A 20,997-nucleotide genomic window follows, 5' to 3' on the forward strand; every position below is an offset into this window, starting at 1 on the left:
TTCAAAGTCCCCCGCTCCCTCCTCACGGTTGGCACTTGCCAGGAAAACATTATCAGTAACACTCTGCCTTCTCAGTTCCAGCAATGACATGGATTGTTTAACCTCAGTGTTAAGAATAACTGATGTGACAGACAAGGATTTGTCCCTGAAATATGACTGTATGGCCCTGAACCATCACGGCATCATAAGGCACACTGTGAGACTGAGAAGAAAACAGACAAGTAAGGAATGTTGCTCACACTTAGCTGGACTAAATTGCCTGAATCAAGTGTAAACTGCAGTTCTCAGAGGACTGTGTGTTGCAGTTTGGTCCTGGGGAATCCATCACGATCACGAGACTAGTTGGCTAGTCTCATGAGATGTGCTTTTCCTGTTGAAGATGCTCTTTAATCTGGTCTTTCCATGATGTTTCTGTCTCCCAGAAGGACTCTGGGCCACTGTATTCCCCCTCCTCCATTTTCTCCCCATAGTCCTCTTCCTCTCCTCCCCTTTCTTTGCATGTTCTCCCTCCCTCTTTCCTCCCCTTCTCTCTAGGCTCCTTTTCACCTATCAGTGGCTTCCTCAGTCATCCTTTGCACAGTCTACAAGGGACACCAGTGCTTCTATTGGGTTCAAAGGAATAAATCTGTTGTGTCTCTTTGTGTAATCTTGTCACAGAAAATAACTTACAAACTTTTCATCCAGAGCACTTATCAATTTCTTTGCTTGGTCTTTGAGTTTACACCTACAGTCATCCTGATGGGTAGATGACCAGTTTGATTCCTTAAGAGTGGAGAGAAAACATTTTTTACCCTTATCACTCTCTTTTATGATACTTACCACTCCCTTAATGGTAATGCAACTAAGGTAAAAAAATATCAAGAGGGTAGGGGAGGGAGAGAGATATTGGCTCTAAGCTCATAGCAATATGTGGAACATTCGTTTGGATGAATATATTGATTAAAAAGATAGGGTGGGGGTACCAATTTGATATAGTCATGTTGTGTCTCTGCCTGATGGGGTACTTGGGATTTTTGTTGGTTTTCCTATGAAGACCAATCTGGCCTTGGACTCATAGAGTTCTACCTGCCTTTGCCTCCCAAGTGCTGGGATTAAAATATGTGTCACTGTACTCAATCAGAATTTTTCTTGTTTTGGTTTTGATTTTAGCCTCTGACTTGTAAATTAAAAAAAAGAAAAGAGTTGTGATTTGTAGGTGACCAGAGTTGTGATGACCAGACTCATAGGTAACTCTTAGTGCTATCGTGTTCAGCAAGACGTTACGCATCTGCCTCGATAATGGTGCTGCTCAGGATGACCATGGACCATAGCACTGTGTTATAGGATGGTTGTGGGAACAGTGAATTCCACAGGGAAAGGGAAACCACATCCCTGCCCTCACCCAGCAAGACCTTATGTCCCTTGTGCTCTCCTCTAGATTTCTGAATCTTTTCTAGTTACATTTCTATTGGAATTATATTTGTGCTGTCTGGAGTTTTATATTTGTTTTGTGTATGTGTGATTTTGTACTCTCTAGTTTATTTTTAATTCACCTGTTAACATTCAAATCAACGTGTTTATACTGTTTCGACAACTCAGCATATTAAATAAAAATTGTCTCTACTGTTGTTGAATTATCATATTGAATTCCTTTGTTTCTGAAATTCTTATATTTCTTAAATTTAAATAACAAAAGCTTAAAAAGCCTCCCTCTGCATATTCCTAAACACTGTTCAGTGCAAATTTAGGGTCTGTGATAGCAATAGTACATGCACATATTCAGTGTTTCCTGTGTTCAGGCCGGATCTAATTACTTTCCCTTGAAGTTATCATTTATCTTGTCAGCACCAGACCTATACAATTTGTTAACTTCACCCACTAAGTGAGGAAGCGAGAGTAGAGTGACCCCAAGGGATTGCCAAGTATCCTAGACCCAAGACTCAACACAGATGACATTTTCCTGTTTATAAACACTGACAAGAAGCATTTGTGTCTAGTCATTGATGAGAAAATTGATGATGACGTTATAAATTCAGAAGCACTTAGATGTTGAACATCAACTTTCAGGGACATCTTGAACTAAAGGCTTGCCTCTTGTTGAATATGTTCAGGTATCCACATAGATACTTTACCAACAATGGTCCCCATGAAGATGTAGACTTTCCACCCTTTCTTAGCACCTATCCAGCTGGACTTTTAGACAGTTCTTCCAAATGAGCTCCTTGGGAAGTTCTTACTTAAGTCTAGAGAAATAAATACAGCAACCTCTGGCCTGTTTTGAGGTCTCTCCTCATCTTTGGATCACCAGACTTTGGTGTCTTGAGTTCATTGTCCTAGATACACACAGATGGTGAACTAGGAGAGGTGGTAGAGGACTGGTAACTATTAGTAAAGATGTTCATGTCAGATCTTGGAGCCTCTGCGTGGGGACTTGCAAATAAGATTAAAAAAAAACTGACTAGGTCAAACTTGAGATTCTATCCTATTCAGATGTAAGTAGCACCACATCACTTCTAATAAGTCTATGAGGATCATAAAGTTAAAACTGCCAAGAGTACCATGAATGGTAACTTGTACACATGTTGCTTGTGTGTTTTGTGAAACAAGAAATGTGGAACCAAGCACAGAGATAGCCTAAGGAAGGTCTCAACAAGGGAAGTCCCCAGCATGATAGAACCATCTGACTTCTCCATTACAGATACTCAGTGACCTGCAGTCCTGTTTTCTATATCCCCCACCCTCTAGATGCAATAAACCCCAGACCTACTGACTCACGCTCCTTAGCACTTGCCAATTCCCTTCTCATTATTTCATGAGTTCAGATATTCATCTTCCCCTCAGGTACTCACTCTATGTTATTCATTCAATGTGCCATCTCTTCCCATAAGAACAAGCCTTCCACTACTATCAGTTTAATCTTGGTAAAAAGAACTTTCATCTTCAACCCTCCATTCCTTCATATTATGACAAATTTCATAGCAAGAGTTTCTGATCAAACACAGGCCTGACCACATCTTCCACTGATTCCCCAAACTGAATTGCTATAGTTCTCAGAACACACACACTCCCACCTCTGCATATGGCCCCAGCATCCTCTCTGGACTAGAGGGGTTTGCCTTTTCTAGATCTTTCTGAATCCTCTCCATCCTTTAGTGATCTCATTCTTCTGGAAGCCTTCTTTACTTATGCTAGCATAGAGCAAGCTCGCTTCAAAATGTCTCTGTCAGCTGAAACCCCTTTTTATCGCCTATCTTACTTGAGTTCACAAGTGTCTGTATGTCTCCCTTGCACCATGCTACCAAGCCTCAAGATTTTCACAGAGTATAGGCTAAAAAAAATTGATTCGTTGATTTTGAAAGTATTAATAAAAACTCCATGTTGGTTTATTGGGTGAGAATGTCTCATGGTTTCAAGAGATATCAACATTCATGCATCCATCCATTCTATCTTATTTTACTAATACTAATGATAGTTTTTCTCATCTCCCCATCTCTTGATAGCTGATCATCAAAACACCTACTACATAGTTGCGGGATGTAGTGTATTGCTAATACTTGTCAATGTCTTGGTGATAGTCTTAAAAGTATTCTGGATTGAGATTGCTCTGTTCTGGAGGGACATAGCAACACCTTACAAAACTCAAAATGGTGAGTATCAAGTTCAAGATTCTCTTTGCAAGAGAAAGTCCTGCAGTGACTATTATTTGTCTATTGATGTGATGTTGCTTCACCCAATTTCTGTTTTCTTTGTAACCTCATCAGCAAGATCTTGGCCTCTACACAGGTCATTTTCCATGTTTCTCCTGTCACTCCTTGTACTCTTGATATTCATCTCAAATATTCTTGACATTCATCCTAAATATTCTCCTTGGTAGAATTACTATTCTTAGTGAGTTCCTGATAACAGACTCTGCCGAGACCCAGATAGGTTTCAATGTTTTGAGAAATATGTATTGAGAAAACTTTATGAAAGGACAACAATAAAATCATCCCTTCTTTTCAGATATGAGCAAGTTATAGATGAGCACAGAGCACATGTTGATTTTCCCATGAATTCCATGCATACACAGCTGCACAAACTTATACATGCCAAAAGAGTTCTGGTGAAATGGAAACATTTGCCTTCATTTGAACGTTAATACATTATGTATTTGTGATGAAGCAATCAATTAGCTCATGCTTGTTTGATTTGTGGGAAATTTAGACCCCTTTTGAAATTTTACTTCCTTGTCAATATTAGCTTGAGCATATGAACTTCTTCTGATGAAGTATTGTGGTTTCCATATGTCCTTGATTTTGATTTCTGGGGTTTCAGTTACCCACCTACTACTCAGTGACTATATTAGTTGACAGGTTTACTATTGAAGCACCACAGTGCTTCAGTTGTTTTCCTTTGAGATAAGGGCCATAAAGTGCTAGACCAGTGATTCTGCCAATTTTGTTGTAGTCCACTGTTCCATCTTGGTTACTAGTTATGGCTGTTAAACTCTTACTGTGCCAAGTTTATAAATTAGTCTTAGGTATGTGTGTGTAGGAGACAATGTAAAAAAGAGGGCTTAGTACTATCCATGGCTTCGGGTATCCACTGGAGGCCTTTGAACCTGGGCCATGTGCTTAATGTGGAAAATGCTATGTGGGGAAAATGTAACAGGCACAGAAGGTGCCATCCATGATGATAAATACTAATAGCTTATAAACAATCTTGAAGTATCCTGAACAGGCTCTCCATTCTCTATCATTCAAACTAAGATGTTAAAAACCATCCATCCATCCATCCATCCATCCATCCATCCATCCATCCATCCATCCAACCAACCAACCAATCAACCATCCATCCAACCAACCAACCAACCAACCAACCAACCAACCAACCAACCAGACAAAGAAATCTTTGGCCCAGGTCTATTATTTCCTGGTCACATTTTATAACTGTGGATTTTTGGTATCTCTTGATTTTAAGAGTATTTTGGAGAATGAAGCATATTCAGTAACAGCCATACAACTTGGTGAGAACTGTCTCTCAACAGCCAGATGAGAGCTTTTAGAACCACTAACGAAATGGTACTTCTTGGTTTCATTCTCAGATGGCAAGATCTATGATGCTTACGTCATTTACCCACGGGTCTTCAGGGGCGGCTCAGCAGGAACCAGCTCTGTGGAATACTTTGTTCATCACACTCTCCCCGACGTTCTTGAAAATAAATGTGGCTACAAGTTATGCATTTATGGGAGAGACCTGCTGCCTGGACAAGGTAAAGCTGCCACCACAGGTCAAGGATTGAAACTCACTGAAAATAAAATTCTGGAAAGGAGACCAAGAGAGGGTAATGTTAGGTAGTGAGGAAGGATGGGGGTGGGGGAAAGGGCACATGGAATGGAAAAGAGGAGAACCTGGGACAGATATAAGGGGTATGAGGACACAAAGGGGTGGGAGAGACGAGGAAAAGAGAGAGAGCCACAGAAACATACTTGTTAAAAAATGTTGTTATGGCATCTGACATATTATACAACAGTTTAAAAATTTTAAGTATAAAAAACTTTATATGACCTATGTAGTGAGAGTTATATGTTTGCATTAGCATTTTATCAGGTGAACTATATACACCATTTCCTATGCTGCATTTTTAAACTTAGCATTCTGCTTTGAAGATCATTTCATAGTAATGAGCAGAGGTGATTCTCATTTTCATAATGTGTGAGTTGTAATAGGGAATTTAGCTTAGACTATTTACTTTGTAATAAACAAGTACATGAACAAAAAGAATTCTCACAGAGACTTGTCCTTCTTGGTGATTGGTGAAGGACTTTCATTGACTGATGAATTATTTTGAGACAGGGTCTTTCCTGGTTCCCCTGGCTGGCCTAGAACTCACCATGTAGCACAGGCTGGCTTCAAACACATGACATGTGTTATGACTTATGAACTATCATACTTGGCTAAGACCAGAGATATTTATTAATTACATTAATTTTGTGTGTGCCACACATGTGTATGACAGCCAGAGGTCAACTTGCAAAGGGCCAGTTCTCCCTCCTACCATGTGGGTCTTGGGGATCAAACTCGGGTCCTGAAACTTGATGTCAAGCACATTTACTTACTGAGCTACCTTGCTGGCCCAAGACCAGAGCTTTTAGACTGTTTCTCGGGAGATGCTCATCATTTACTCTTCTCATCCCAGTCCTCTCCTGACAGTGAGATGTTCACAGCAGTGTGGATGGAACATGGTGGGGTCAGTCAGGGCCCTCACCGGTACACCAGCTTCGTTCCTTTGCATTCCACTAGAATAACACTGAAACTTTCACAATTGAAACATTACATCATCCTCCCTTTCCGCCTGCCTTCCAATCCTTCCCCCTTGCCCTTTCTTGAAATCATGGCCTTTTTTCTTTGTTATTGCTGCATACACACCCATACATACTTACGCACACACACACACACACACACACACACACACACACACACACACACACACACAGAATAACTCGTCCCGTCCCATTTCATGTTACTTATATGTAAATGATTTCAGGGTTGACCACTTGGTATAGTGTAATCAATCAGAGGGCTCATCCCAAGGAGCTTTCCTACTCTCAACATTCCTTAGTTACCATTTAGGTTTTTCTTTTTGTTTGTTTGTTTGTTTGTTTTTGTTTTTGTCTATGGCTGGGGCCCCACGAGATTTCCTTTTCTGTGCTAGCATATCTATTCACGTTGTACATTTTCAGGTCTTGTTTAGGCAGCCATATTGTTGAGGTATCATGGGTGAAGCTGTCCTGTCATTTCTAGAAGACACACCTCACAGCAGCTGACCTGGTCTTCGGGCTCTTACAATCTTTCCACCCCTCTTCCCTTATATCCTCTGAGCCTTAGGGGAAGGAGTCTTGATGTAGACTCCCAACTGTGGCTTGGTGCCCCACACTTGTTTGCTCTCTGTTTTTTTTGACCAGTTGTAATTTCCTATAATGGTCTCCAACTACGTTTCTGTGTCCCATGGGCTAGCTAGAGGGTCTCTGGCAGGAAGGGTCTGGAGTCTTGAGAGTTATGAAGTAGGGAGAAGGTCACAGTCTTTTACCATTGGGCACAGCCATCTCTGAAACTTTCTGCTCTTTCCAGGAGACCTAACAAAAAATCAAGGAAAAGATTTTGACTCTGATATCCATCGCCTATAGCGAAGATATCTGAAAGAGCTGAGAAAGTCCTGCTGGTTTTCCTCAAGCTGATGAAACAGTTTGCAAATTTGTATTCTCAGGGCAGCGGAACAATAGCTTCTATTTCTTAGTGTTCTTAGCCAATCTCACATACTTTTGATTGTTTTATCACAATGCCAGCCATTTCAACAGACTGTTTTTCCCCTCCCTCTATAGGTTTAGGCCAAGAGTTTTCTAATTTTCCCTGACAACTTTTCTTTGATTCCTCAGAGGTCCACCATGGTTTGGAGTGAGAATGGGGACAGAAAATCGTAAGCATATTGCCTAGTGAAATTCACATTTACTAACTTTTTAAATTACGGTGTCTACTAAAGGAGAGGAGCTTAAGTACAGTAGATTAACAGGCATGTGCACAGAGCAATCTGATTTCTTCTCAAATATCTGATCAATGCTGACGCTGTTATAAGAGACCTGAAATTATGAGGGTGCAATCTCAATCTTCTTAGGGGCTCCTCCCTGCTTTGCCAGCTCTGCTGCAGACTGTTGCATGGATAGAAAATAGTGGGCAATGGTCACTAGTGTCCTTTCCATGTCTCACATCTGTTCAAGGACCTGTAGGACCTCTACCTGTCTATGGCGGTTGCCTAGCTGCCCGATCTTCATCTCTTCTTTCCTCTTCATCCAGCTAATTTCTATTAACACTTCCTTATCAACCAAACTCAGAAGTTTGGATGGATGCTCTCTGGGGGATCCAGCTTGTATTGTTCTTGTCGGATGGCAGCACTGTCCTTTGGATGGTTTCCTCTTCCCCTCCCTCAGTGCATGAACCCTGATCTGTAGCATGAATCTTAAAAGTTCTTATTAATAAAATCAAACCTGAGCCAGGTATTAGGGTGAACTGGAAGATCAGAGAACCAGAACAATCCACAGCTACCTCACCTTGCTGGATCCTCAGCTGGTCTTGTTTTCTGAGACTGGAGGCCGCTGAGTCCTCATCCAGAATGGGTCTCAGCTGAATTGTGCTGTTCAAAACCTAAAAGCTTAACCAGCCAAATGCTTCTAGTTTCTGGTCCTCACGCCTTATATATCTTTCTGCTATCTGCCATCACTCCCTAGGATTAAAGGCTCACTTCCTGGGATTAAAGGCATGAGTCACCATGCTTGGCTGTATCCTTGAACACATGGATTTCTGCCTCTGGAATGCTAGGATTAAAGGCGTGTGCTACTACTGCCTATCTTCTGTGTTTAATATTGTGGCTGTTCTGTCTCTGGCCCCAGATAAGTTTATTAGAGTGCACAATATTTTGGGGAACACAATACCACCATACTGATCTTTGCTCAACCAAGGGACAGCAAAGCCCACAGAACACCACTCTTCCCTTAGAGAAAGTTGGTAGTTGTCCAGTGCACTGTGCTTAGGTTCTTGCTAGATATCTTCCACTCTCCTTTGATGTCCACTCTGCATCTCTTTCCATCCAAAAAATTCCAACCAACACAAGGATCCATCTGTCACCATTTCACAATATTTTCTCATTCCAGCTGATTAGAAGTAACCACAGCTCTCTAAGAAGATCTTGAGTTGTTCACGGCTTCACCGCTTTCATGTACTTTCACCCTCTGCAGTGAGTGCTAGGCGGGCTTTTTTTTTTTTTTTTTTTTTTTTAAAGTCTACTCAGAGCTAATTGCATCCATTACCTTGGCTTTGGCACAGGCACAAAGGTTGACTTTGAAAGGGGATATGACTTTTCTTAGGATTATTTTTTAAAGCATGAATTGAATCAGCTCTCCAAACAGAGATCATTGTGGGGTAAAGGGACCCAGGACTTCTCTTGTAGCATTGGTCAGTTGAGAGGATCAATACTTGCAGAGTTTGCACCCTACGGTGTATGAATTAAAATGTTGACCATCTTGAAAACATGCCAATAGTCAGCTTAAGTTGATAAGAGACTAAGAATTAAATTCTAATGAATGAATTCTAAGCCCCCCATGAAATGGTAGATTAAGAGATCTTCACTTTTCCAGGTAGCTCGAAGGACTCTTCATTAACATTGGTTTATCTGGCTAAACAGAAGGCCCTTGGACAGATATTCTTGTAGTAAAAATCAGTAATGTCATTTATAATTTCTGAATATGACTCCATCAGCTTAGAATCTCCCATCAGATTACAACAAAAAGAACTTTTAAATATCCAGAACGTTCATGATTCAGACATTAAATGTACAAAAGGAATGATAGGAGGTCTCTATCCATCTCCTGACTGTAGATGCAGCCACTGTAGTGGAAAGCAGTATCCAGAGCAGCAGAAGACAGATGTTTGTCCTGGCCCCTCGCATGATGCACAGCAAAGAGTTTGCTTACGAACAGGAGGTTGCCCTGCACAGCGCCCTCATCCAGAACAACTCCAAGGTGATTCTTATTGAAATGGAGCCTCTGGGTAAAGCCAGCCGATTGCAGGTTGGGGACCTTCAAGATTCGCTCCAGCACCTTGTGAAAATGCAGGGGACCATCAAGTGGAGGGAAGATCACGTGGCCAACAAGCAGTCTCTAAGCTCCAAATTTTGGAAGCATGTGAGGTACCAAATGCCAGTGCCAAACAGACTCCCCAAGTTGGCATCTGGTGCGGCTCCTCTGAGTGACAAGACATGCTTGGACCTGAAACACTTCTGAGTTGTGGGCCTGACCAGCCAGAGCTGGGTGTATCCCAGGAGCAGGCAGTGGAGTAGAGCTGTGAAGACTTGGGATGTCAAGGGTCGCAGCCTCAGGTCCCAGCTAACAAACTATGCTAGCTCATTTTCCGATTTGTGGATGGGGCCACACCTCCCTTCTCTGTGCTTTCCTTTGTCCATGTCATCTGTTTGTGGCACAACATCATCCCCTGTGCCTTTTCTTCCATTTCTCTCTTTATTCCTTCTTTTTAATCCCCATCAGTAATCTACTTTCTGAGTATCAAGCTGATGTTCTTGTATACAATTCTGATTCATTTCAAAGAGCATTCTCATGCCCAGACGGAGAACACCAGTAGTAAATCACATTCCCAACACACCAGAATTTCTGTCTTATCTTTTTTGGCAGTTACACAGTTTTGTCATGTCAATATCGCCAAATTTGTTAGAATACCTTGTCCAAACCACCATTACAATCATGTTTTTTTTCTCAGTTCTAAATGTCTTTCATCTGTTTTTATTCTCTTTAGAAATATTTTCTCACTAAAAAAGTAATAAAGGTATATTTGAAAACAGAAGGTATGAAAGAAAATATAATAAAATGCAATTATAACCATGTCATATTAAGATTAATTTTGGCAAGTAAGTCTGTATTTTAGAATATGATTAAAATGCATATATATGTGTGTGTATATATATATATATATGATTTGTATAGCTGGGATTGTATAATACTGACTTTGCATTTTTCCTATTTCTCCCCATAATGAAAATCTGTGGCACATCACTGAGTTTCTTTAACATCACAGATATTCAGAATGTCTTATCTTAGCTTGTGCTGCAGACTCCAGCTAAAGTGGCCACTATGAGAAACGAGTCTGCCATGCTACATGATCACATCTTCTACCTAACAACTCAAATATATTTTTCACCATGAGACAACTTACTTTTTGTGATATTTCTATGACATGTGTAGGAAATTTGGACAGAACAGACAGACAATCTGTAGTGAAAGGTCCTCTGGAAAGTCTTCTTCAGGAGAACACACATACTTTGGGGTCATAGACACCCAGGAGTGGATCCAGAGCCATGGCAGATATCTTATTGGTACCTCGAGTTATGCTGGTGGAGATGAACCCTGCCTTAGTTGGGTTACTCACTAAGTGATGGAATTCCACACTGAAATGACAATGGAAACAGAATATATAGACTCTTGAAATGGAGAACAATTTTGAATTCATGGTCAACATATATTTCAGAGTCCTGGCTGCAGAGAAATCATATACCCAGAAGTCTGTGTAAAGGATCTAGAAGCCCTCCTTTCTAGGGATCCCATGCTCTTAATCTGTAACCTTAAGTTGGCTTGCTAGGTAAACATTTCATAAAGTTCAATTATAAAGGTTGAAGTTTTAGCTGAAGATGATCTGGAATTCAAATTTACCCTGCATCTATATTGTGGTTGCCCATGCTATATCCACTTGCCCTATTGTAGTAGAGTGTTGTGTTCTTACATAGCATTATCTACTTTTATTGACTTGCCCAAAACTGACCCATGAAAGGCATGCTGTGTATATAACTAGTTCATAAAGTAGAATTTGGGACCAGGAAGGAATCCTTGCTTTGGATAACCAGCTCCATGACTGTGAGTAAGTTCCTTAATATCCTCAAATAAAAGTTTTCTTAGCTCAGATTCTTTTGCTAATAGGAAATAGAAGAATTTGGACTTCAGAAACAATTCAGTAAATACTCATATTTGGAATTATAAAATCTCATTGTACACCATGTGAGTTGACTGTATTTTATGATTTATCTTAATGAAGACCTCTAAAAATAAAATTCTCTCCAGTCTCCTCTCTCGGAATAGATGATTCATTATCCCTGCTACCTCACCCACCTAAAATGACCCAACAAGATATTGTTTGTTTCTTTTCAAGACTATTCTGACAATTTTAAACTATTTGCATTTTCATATATACATTTTAGAGACATACTCTTAGTTTCTTAGAAAATTCCACCTAAGATTTGAATATTAATGTATATAGAACCCATAATATAGAATCTAAAGTATGTTCTCTACTAATTGAGCTGTGGTCAGAGTTTCTCTGTGTCCAGGCAGTCAGCTCTGTACCATCAGCCAGCTCCTAAATAACCACACTGCGACTTATTATTAATTATAAATGCTTGGCCAATAGCTTGGGCTTGTTACTAACTATCTCTTACAACTTTAATTAACCCACAATTCTATGTTCTGCTACGTGACTTGGCACCTTACCTCAGTAAGGCAAGTTCATCTTCAAGGACTCCACTCTTCTTCCCAGCATTCTCTCTGCCCTGAAAATCCTGCCCAGCCATTGGCTAGTTACTTCTTTACTAACAATGAGAGCAACACATGTTCATATTGTACAGAAGGATTATCCCACAACATTGAACCATGAGTTGAAAGTAGATAACCAGACAGAAATGCCTTTCAGTCCATTCACTTGGTATCCACCTCCATCTGTGTGGCTTTTTCATTGCTCTCGCATGCTCTTCAGTTGCCCAAGTACAGAGCATGAGTCTTTCGAAGGATTAATGCTTTTGTTTCATGCTACTGTAATTGGCTCCCTTGCCAGATTTCCTGCTTCAGCTGTATCACTAATATAGAAACCTATAATTGATATTTCTGAGGTGAACCTGTATCTGACAATTTTGCTAAACTCAAGATAGTAGTTTCATTGCATTGTTTTGATAGGTTTAAAGGGTGACCTACCTAAAAATAGCTTCTGTGGAAGCTATTACTTCCATTTTACCCTTTCCTACCCTTATAATTGCAAACTTTTTCTTCAAAGTGCTTGTGCAGGTGAGAGCAGACATCATTTTCTGGTTACCAGTCACAGGAAAACAAAACATTTCTCCATGCGGCTGCTTGTAAACATTCTTTATCAGATTAGAAAGAGAATAATGAACCTTTCTGTGTCCAATTTGTGTGTCGTAGGAGTGTTAAAGTTTGTTAAAGACATGTTTTCCATTTATCCCAGCAAAATTATGCTTTTCCTATTTATTATATGCTGAATTATTTTTGATTGGGCAAAAATAATTGTGTCATTGACTCTGTGAGCATTCTCTTCGTGTGTGTTTGAAGAGTTCTAGGGTTACTATAAAAATCTAGAAATACCGTTCGTTTTGCTTTTCTATTGACCAATTTAAAGTTTCTCCATTATGTCCCAATTGTGAATTCCGACTCATTCCAGAGGCTGGGCATCCTGGGCTGGTACTGGTTCCCTGTTGCCTCTGGAGCCTGGCAGTCTTAAGGACTCTCTTCCAAGGGCCTCCTCCCTCTCTTCTCTCCAGCTCTCATCTCCCTCCCTCAGTGCAGGAGTCCTGGGTTCTTAGCGCCCTCTATCAGAAGGGTGTGGTGTGCACAGGTGGTTCTTTTTTGTTTGTTTTGTTTTGTTTTTGTTTTGTTTTACAAGACAGGGTTTTTCTGTGTAATAGTTCAGGTTATCCTGAACTCACGCTGTAGACCAGGCTGACCTCGAACTCACAGAGATCCACCTGCCTCTACCTCCCGAGTGCTGGGATTAAAGGCGTGCTCCGTCACAGCCCTGCTATGGACTCTACCACCGGTAGAGAGTAGATGGAGCTGCGCAGGTCCCGGGAAGCTGGAAGCCATGCGTCTTCCGGGAGGTCCGGGACGGCGGAGAGTCCGCGGAGACCAGGACGCTCCACGGGCTTTCCCACGGCACGGCACGGTCTATCGCCTTGAGGGCTTGAGCTCCGGGAACTGGGGAGTTTATAGGCAGGTGAGCGGGGGCGAGGGGAGAAATCAGCACAGGCTTGGGCGGGGAGGGGGGAGCGCGGAGCGCAGGGCATCCCAGACTGGAAACCTCAAGAGCTCCTGAGTGGAGCAGCTCACTTTTGGGAGCGCCCTAGACTTCAGTCCCCAGCTCACAACTCGGAGCCTGGAGCACCTTCCACCCCGGTCGGTGCCCACCTACAGCCTTAGCTTTTCTTTTCTTTTCACTATTCTGTTCTTCCCCACCCCCGTATCTTTGGCTCCCCCCCCCCCCACAGCCATCCTGGTTGTTTGATCTCTTTAGTCACGCTCTCCTAGCCCAGCCTCACTGCATACCCGCAACCCCCCATCTCTTTCTGGTTTCACAGTTGTAGACGGGGAGGGATCACTCTTTCTCACCTGCTGTGTGAATTCTGCTTCTCAAATGTAAGTGAAGGACCTACCACTGCCCAGCCCTGCCTGTGAGACACCTCTCTGAAGGTAAGGACGGGCTCTGATGCCCTTCCTCACTCCTTGCTGCTGCCTGGAGCAAGGGGAAGGGGTCACCCACTCTCAGGGGGCAAGGATCCTGAAAACAAGATCAATTGTGAGCCGTGTGTGTGTGTGTGTGTGTGTGTGTGTGTGTGTGTGTGTGTGTGTGTGTACACGGATAATTAGAGTACAGGTTTATAATTCCTTTGCAGAGAGATGTGAAGAGCTGAAATACAGCAACAGTTGATTTTATTTAGTGCTTACCCCCTACTGACAGTGTACAAAGACTTTCTTAGGCTGTATTACAGTTGCTTAATCCTCGTAGGAATAAAATAGGCAGTATCATCAGGCTTAATAAATGAGGGCAGTAGAGAGATTCAGGAATTTACCTAAAGGACATCCATCTAATAATAGATTGGAGATTCACATTATATTTTCTTGATTCCAAAATCTTTGTGTTTAATCAAGGGCCTTAGAGGTGAGAAGTCCCAGCAGGTTACATCACAGTTATCACATCAATTAATGACAGGGTGGGAGGGGGTAGGGAGGTGAGGGGGAGAGCTGATGTATGCAGGCCTTGGGGATAGCAAGCCCATGAATGCATTCATGTGCATTTGCGCACACACACACACACACACACACACACACACACACACACACACACCAGGGACCTCTGCAGAAAGGGGAAAGTGGAAGTTGGTCTGGGAGGGAGGGATGGAGATGTCATGAGGGAGGGTAGGCTTGGACTGGCAAATTCCTGGGGAAGCCAAACACTTTGAAAGGACTACAGGGGTCCTGGAGAAGAGGTGGGGGTAAGGAACATGGTCTGTGTGTCTGGATCCACACTTGGGAAAAGTGTGGAGATAATAGCAGCAGATAATTTTTAGGTCAAGCACTGTGAGGTGGCAGTGATTTTCTGGGTGTGTTCAAGATCACGTTTGCTAGTTACACCTGGCTGTTTCGCCTCTTTGCAGCGGAAGTCAAACACTTAAGCATTTGAAGCTATAGAAAAAGGATTGTGTGTGTGTGTGTGTGTGTGTGTGTGTGTGTGTGTGTGTGTGTGTGTTTAAATCACGCATAGCCCAGCTCAGTGCTGGAGGGCTTGCCTAGCCTATCTCCAGTTCTCAGCATGGAGAAAAAGAAAAACTTCATGGGGCGTTGCAACTTTCATCAAGGCACTCTGTGTTAGGGATCCGTCGGTGCTAGGTTCTGCTAATGAATGGGCGACATTGAGGCAATATGTTTACCTGTGAGTCAGTGAAACTCACTGTCATGAGCTTGGCTGTTTTCTACTCTGGAAAACAGGTTCCTCACTGGGAGGTTTTGAAGGGGCTTAATATCTAGGTATTTGGATGGACCATTTTTCTAGAATATGGTCTGTTTCCTCATGGTGAGGCCCCAAAAGGGGATGGGACAGAATCAGGAACTTAGGACATGACCATTTTGAAACCCTTAAATGGTTATTCTGAAAGTGCACCCTTGCCTGGAAGGGGTGCGGGGGACAAAGATACTGGTCACCTTGCATCTGGCCTTCATCTATGCCACCAGGTTGAATAACTTTTGGAAGAGAATCTCTTTAGTCTAGAATGAAAATTTTATATCATTGGGTAATTGAATTGGTAACTACACTTTGTATTCATGGGTACACACAAACATACTTGCACATGTATTAATTTTATATTTTCATATTACGTTAACTTTGAAATGAATGTATCTATTATGAAATGTACTTTTCTGAGTGAACAGGTAAGTCCTCTAGATTGGTGGCTTTCCATTTGTTTCCACACTGGAATCAGCAGGGAGTGTGGAAGATCCAGGGACCCAGGCTGTCCCCTGACAGCTGTGTGGAGCCCAGGCTTCTTTATTTTTTTAAAAGCTCCATGCTATGCTTATTGGGCATCACTTGTCAAAACCAGCTTTTGAAGATGTCATACTTTAAAATATAGAAGATGGTTCAGGTATGGAATGAGTTGAATGATGACTCAGGACTCCCATCTGTCTGTATTTTATGGATTTGGTTCATTCATCAATTTAGCAAATAACCCAGCAAGCAGACATAAAGTGGCCAGTTAGTAGCAATTACTAGTGATAGATAAGCAAAGTAAGAGCAGAGAGAAAGTGGGTATGTGCATGCTTGCACACATTTGCCCCTGGGCAAGCATCCTGTGCTGGATTTTCCACAGATACTCTGAGAGAGCCTGTACATTGTAAGTAGATATCAACAAACTTCAAGAGAATGTGGGAACTACTTGACTAGACAGAGAAATAATTCATAGTTATTTTGGAAGTGGAAATTTATTTAGGTTCTGTTTTCATGGTAAGCTAAATTAATACTTGTAAATTTAAAAGTAAGTCAAATGTAAAAATAATAATGAAGCCATAAAAGTGAAGAAAATATCAGTAAGCATTTGTTTACCTCTGAGAAAAACCCAGAATGATCTCTACTTAAAAGTAATGGAAAACACACACACACACAAAAGAGTCTTGGCTTGAGTGTATTGATATAAAAATTTCCAAATGCTCATGTAGTAAAGGAGAAATTAAAAATAAACTAAACAAGTTGGATAAAATTCCAAATATTTTGCTATGAAAAGATTCATAAGCATGAAATAAAATAGCTAGTATCATGTGATTATTTGCTTTGTTTATAAAAATAAAGAAAACATAGATTCAAATAAATAAGAGGCCCTGTCCCACTTAAACAGATGTGAAAAATCAAGGCCAGGTGTGCTGTCCTAGATGTGGTAGAAAGTGCTTTGCACCCTTGAGTGAGGAAATAGAAGCTGCTGAGAGGTTTCTGGAATGTGGTTGGGCAGCATGCACTCCTCTTGCCTTAGACTCCTCCCCTGTCTCGCCATATCACAACACCAATAAAACGACAAGAAATAAAAACAATGGTAATAGCCAATATGTAGATGACACTTACTATTCTCTGGACATTTTGGGTAGGACCACTTGGGTTACCATTTTGGGTAGCACCCTATCAGCTCTGGGAGGTAGAACTGCCATTCCCTTCTGTGGATCAAGGACTCAGAGCACAGCTCTCTAGGTGGTGCCCATGCTTGCTAAGCTGGCAAAGGGAAGAGTGAAGATTCGGATCCAGCCAAGCTGGTGGCAGCAGTTGGGCTCTGTAAAACTGAGCTATACTGCCTTATGAACGAAGACGGCCACAGGTTATTGCGTCATACAGTTCATTCTGGAAGTGATAGGACATGCACAGGAGGGAGTCTGAGGTAGCAATGAGAACAGCAAGAACAGAGAAAAGTGTAAGGTAGAAAAACCTTCAGGGCTTAATTATCAAGAGGAAGGACAAGATGCGAAACTAATTAGACATCATTCCATGATTGTAAATGTAGTACAAAAAGTACCAGAAGAATGTGAAAATATTAGGCATGTTGAGAATAGCTTCTTTTTCCTCAGTCTTTGTTTTGGAAATAGTCTATGTTGGACAGACATTGCTTTGCAAATTAGAAAAAAAAAAAGAAACTGATTGAAGAAGGAAGGAAAGATGCTTCAAGGTTACTGGGAAGCAAAAGCAAAACAAAACAAAAAACTCAGGAACAAGGGACACAAAAGCGAACAACCCTTAAAATTCTTACACGCAAGGATTGTAATGTCCCTTTCCTCCCACATCTGCTTTATCATTGCTCTGCTAGCTGGCCTGTGACAGGTCATAACAGCACTTCTCACAACAATAGCTCTTTATCTGCAAGTGAATTTATTAGTAAAACACCACTTTCTTCAATTTACATATACAATTTAAGAAGCTGTGTGGTGGTGGCTCACGCCTTTAATCCCAGCACTTGGGAAGTAGAGCCAGGTGGATCTCTGTGAGTTCAAGACTAGCCTGGTCTACAGAGTGAGGACAGGCATCAAAACGACACAGAGAAACCCTGTCTCTAAAAAAAAAAAAAAAAAGTACAGTAGAATATTAAAGTATTATACACTCCTCCACTCATACAACTGTGTGTATAGCATCTTTTTTTTTTTTAATACTGAGATCTTAACTTGACTCACATTGAAAAATCATACCTTATTGGAATGCAGAATAACTATGTGATTTTATTTCTTTTGAGGGCTTAAAATTGAAAAAGAAAAAGAAAAATTCGTTCCTCTTGCAAGTCTGTGATAGCCTTAGTTGCAGAAACGGTACAGAGGAAATCACACATCACATTTCGTTCGAGACAGAAATATTAGACAGTGATAAAAGGCGTGGGAGTGGGTGACTGGAGGTTTGAATTTGACTCTGAATGGTTGGTACTTTCCATGAACAGACATCCTTTTGGTTTTTAGACTGTGCGGTATCATCTCTTGCAGATTGGTAGGTGGTTTTTGGTAGCTGTATCATAAAAGCCTTCTCCCAGGTTGGCTAGTTAGGATGGGAGGTGAGTGGTACTTGGGGTATCGCCCTAGGTTCTGAGTCTTTCATGCCCTCAGAAGTCTTTGTAAGCATTAAGTACTGTGACTCCTGAAGATTCTGGAGGAAACTGGTTTGCCCTTGGTGTTTTGGCAATGAGCTGCTTATTTTATTTGCCCAAGGACCACAGCTCACTGACTGGGATTCTAGTCAGTTTTGTGTGTCTCTGAAAAGAAATCAATCTCTTCATGTCCGGCTGTGTTCTGTGTGACCGGTGTTCCTTTGAGGCAGTGGGGTGGAGGCAGTAGGCTTTTCAGTAAACAAGAGATGTGGGATTGTTTGTGAAATGTCTGGACTTAATGCAGGACTCCACCAAGGAAGAGGCTTCTTCCACTTCACGCTTGTTGCTCGTAATCAGAAAAGTAAAGGTTGGGATGTTCTAGCATCGGAGTTCAAAGCAGCAAGACCAGGGACCTGGGGTCACAGTCAGTGTAAGGAGGGTCAGTGTAACTAGGGGACCTGCCACTCACTTTCTCCATTTCCCTAACGGAAACACAGCACGGGGTAGCAGATGCTGACTCATGCCGCAGGTACGCACACCTCTTTTTCGATGACAGTGGTTACTGTGTGCCCGGCATTGTGCAAGCTTTACTGACGGGCAGGAAAACATAGTTCTTAGACTTGTGAGACTTGCCAGAAATCTCTGAAACTGAGTCAAAGTGAGGATTTTCTCTTTATGTGGTAATTATCTCACCTACTTAGAACAGTTATGGAATCTCTCTCTCTCTCTCTCTCTCTCTCTCTCTCTCTCTCTCTCTCTCATACATAAGAACACATGAACAAACACAGATGCATGCACGCATGCACGAATGTACATGTGCTTGCATAGGTGGAGCTGAATTCCTCTATACGCCATGGATTTTTTAATCTGTAGAATCATAGATTTTTTTCCCCCCAGACTTTGACTTTGACTCCATGGGAAAGATTTGGTGCATCAAGCTAAATGTCAAAGGCTATATTCTATTAAAAATGTTAAATAATTATGTTTTATGGGAGCTAAAATTTGTTACCTTAAAATTTATTCATTGTATGGCATTGAAATTTGGCAAATTGGTGACTATTTTAAGAGATATGAAACATTGCTAGTCTGCTTTTTGTTTATGTGTAGGAGAGTTTTTAAACTTTCTTTGAAAGGTGGAATTGGTTTGTTTGAGGACTTAAGTTTAAATTTGTATTATTCTTTGTCTAGGGACACCAGTTGAAGCAGAAACCTAACCATGCATCGTGGAGAATTACTCTTGGTATTCTTTGTTCTCATTGTTACAAGTGCCTCAAGTAAGTGATTTATAAACATTTGCAAATAGACTCCATTAGAAAGCTAGAGGGAAATTGTGGAGTTTTGTTTTGTTTTGTTTTGTTTTTTCCTTTATAGCTGATACGGTTACTGAAAATGTTGAATTTATTTAACATTTCATGACTTCAAATTTTACTTTAGAAGATTGGGAAATATTTGGTGTTCCTGGGCTAGAGAATGGAAGAGTGTCAGGAATGGGCCAAATAAAGGTGTGCAGAGCACACTACAGAGAGGCAGGGGCGTATCAACGACTCTTTAGAAGAAAATTGCTTCATTTCATTTGAAATAGAAGAAGAAAACAATTGTCTTTTTTATGGGTTTTAGGCAATTTTATACATTTTCTCTTTCCTGAGAGGATAGCAAGGATTCATTCATCTTTAAAAGGAAATTCAAAAGAAAGTAAATAGAAAAATCCTTCACCAAGTGCTAGAAAATATAAGAAATAGACAGGCTGGATTAGAAGCTACAGCAGGCCTGAGAGCAGACCAAATGTCAACTTTCATTTATTAGCTGTAGTCATTTGGTGCTCTTCTCCTCATGGTGAAGGGCTTGAAGGTCCTATTCTTGGAGAGAAGTTCCACAGCTGAGGACCATTTGCACAGGACTTGGAGGAGAAAGGGAGCAAGCCAGTTAATTTATTTCAGAATGTTACCCACCAAAGGGAACACTGGGGCTCATATCCCTTACTTTGGGAACCACTGTGAAAAGAAAACAGAGATTAGCTTTTAATGCTCTCACATACTACATGTCTATTCTGGAGGTGTGCTTGTGAATGGACCCAAGCATTGTTGGAATGCTACCTACCACCCAGTGCAGTGCTACCCAGATGTTGAAGACTGTTCATCCTTCTTTTTTTCAGTATGAAATGATTTGTTGGGGAGTACTGAGAAAAACGGCCAAGTACAGGAAGATACGTGCCATGTATTCCATGCTCCATAGATAAATGTCACTCGATGCTAATTGCCATGAAACAACCTTGGCACAAAACCAGCTCTGCAGCCTGTCTGGTCTGGAGCTCAGGTTCTAGCTCCCTGTTCCTCTGGGGGCTTAGAGAACACCTTTCAGGAATGGGAATTGTAGCCATATGCAGCAATATTTATATGTGTAATTCATCTGACTTGTTGGTGCTGGCCTCACACAGTTGTCCACTTCGGACACTATAAACCACTGACTTTGGCCATGGAAGAACTGAACTGTCTGTTCACAGTCCACATACTTTGACCTCTGTCCATTTATATAACCAAAGACCATTT

General features: G+C 41.3%; 2 protein-coding genes across 9 annotated transcripts in view; both read left to right on the plus strand.

Annotated features, from left to right (window-relative positions):
• The window catches only part of Il1rl1 (interleukin 1 receptor like 1), a 42,293-nt gene extending 30,645 nt beyond the window's left edge, over positions 1–11,648 (plus strand). For 6 of the 7 annotated variants that reach the window (XM_037199785.1, XM_037199786.1, XM_037199784.1 and 3 more), the window contains 4 exons: positions 76–221; positions 3,480–3,626; positions 5,063–5,230; positions 9,388–11,648. In XM_037199785.1, coding sequence (XP_037055680.1) covers positions 76–221; positions 3,480–3,626; positions 5,063–5,230; positions 9,388–9,791 — 865 coding nt within the window. In that variant the 3' untranslated portion in view covers positions 9,792–11,648. Of the gene's footprint in view, positions 1–75; positions 1,101–3,479; positions 3,627–5,062; positions 5,231–9,387 lie in introns of those variants that run through there. The other variant, XM_037199789.1, reaches the window with a different exon arrangement.
• Positions 11,649–13,299: 1,651 nt separating this feature from the next.
• The window catches only part of Il18r1 (interleukin 18 receptor 1), a 33,540-nt gene continuing 25,842 nt past the window's right edge, over positions 13,300–20,997 (plus strand). Inside the window, exons 1-3 of one of the 2 annotated variants that reach the window (XM_028865842.2) lie at positions 13,301–13,569; positions 13,931–14,042; positions 19,640–19,725. In XM_028865842.2, the coding sequence (XP_028721675.1) occupies positions 19,668–19,725 (58 nt within the window). In that variant the 5' untranslated portion in view covers positions 13,301–13,569; positions 13,931–14,042; positions 19,640–19,667. Of the gene's footprint in view, positions 13,570–13,930; positions 14,043–19,639; positions 19,726–20,997 lie in introns of both variants that reach the window. The other variant, XM_037199778.1, reaches the window with a different exon arrangement.

This window comes from Peromyscus leucopus, chromosome 16_21 (genome assembly GCF_004664715.2).
Source record: "Peromyscus leucopus breed LL Stock chromosome 16_21, UCI_PerLeu_2.1, whole genome shotgun sequence".
NCBI lineage: Eukaryota > Metazoa > Chordata > Mammalia > Rodentia > Cricetidae > Peromyscus > Peromyscus leucopus.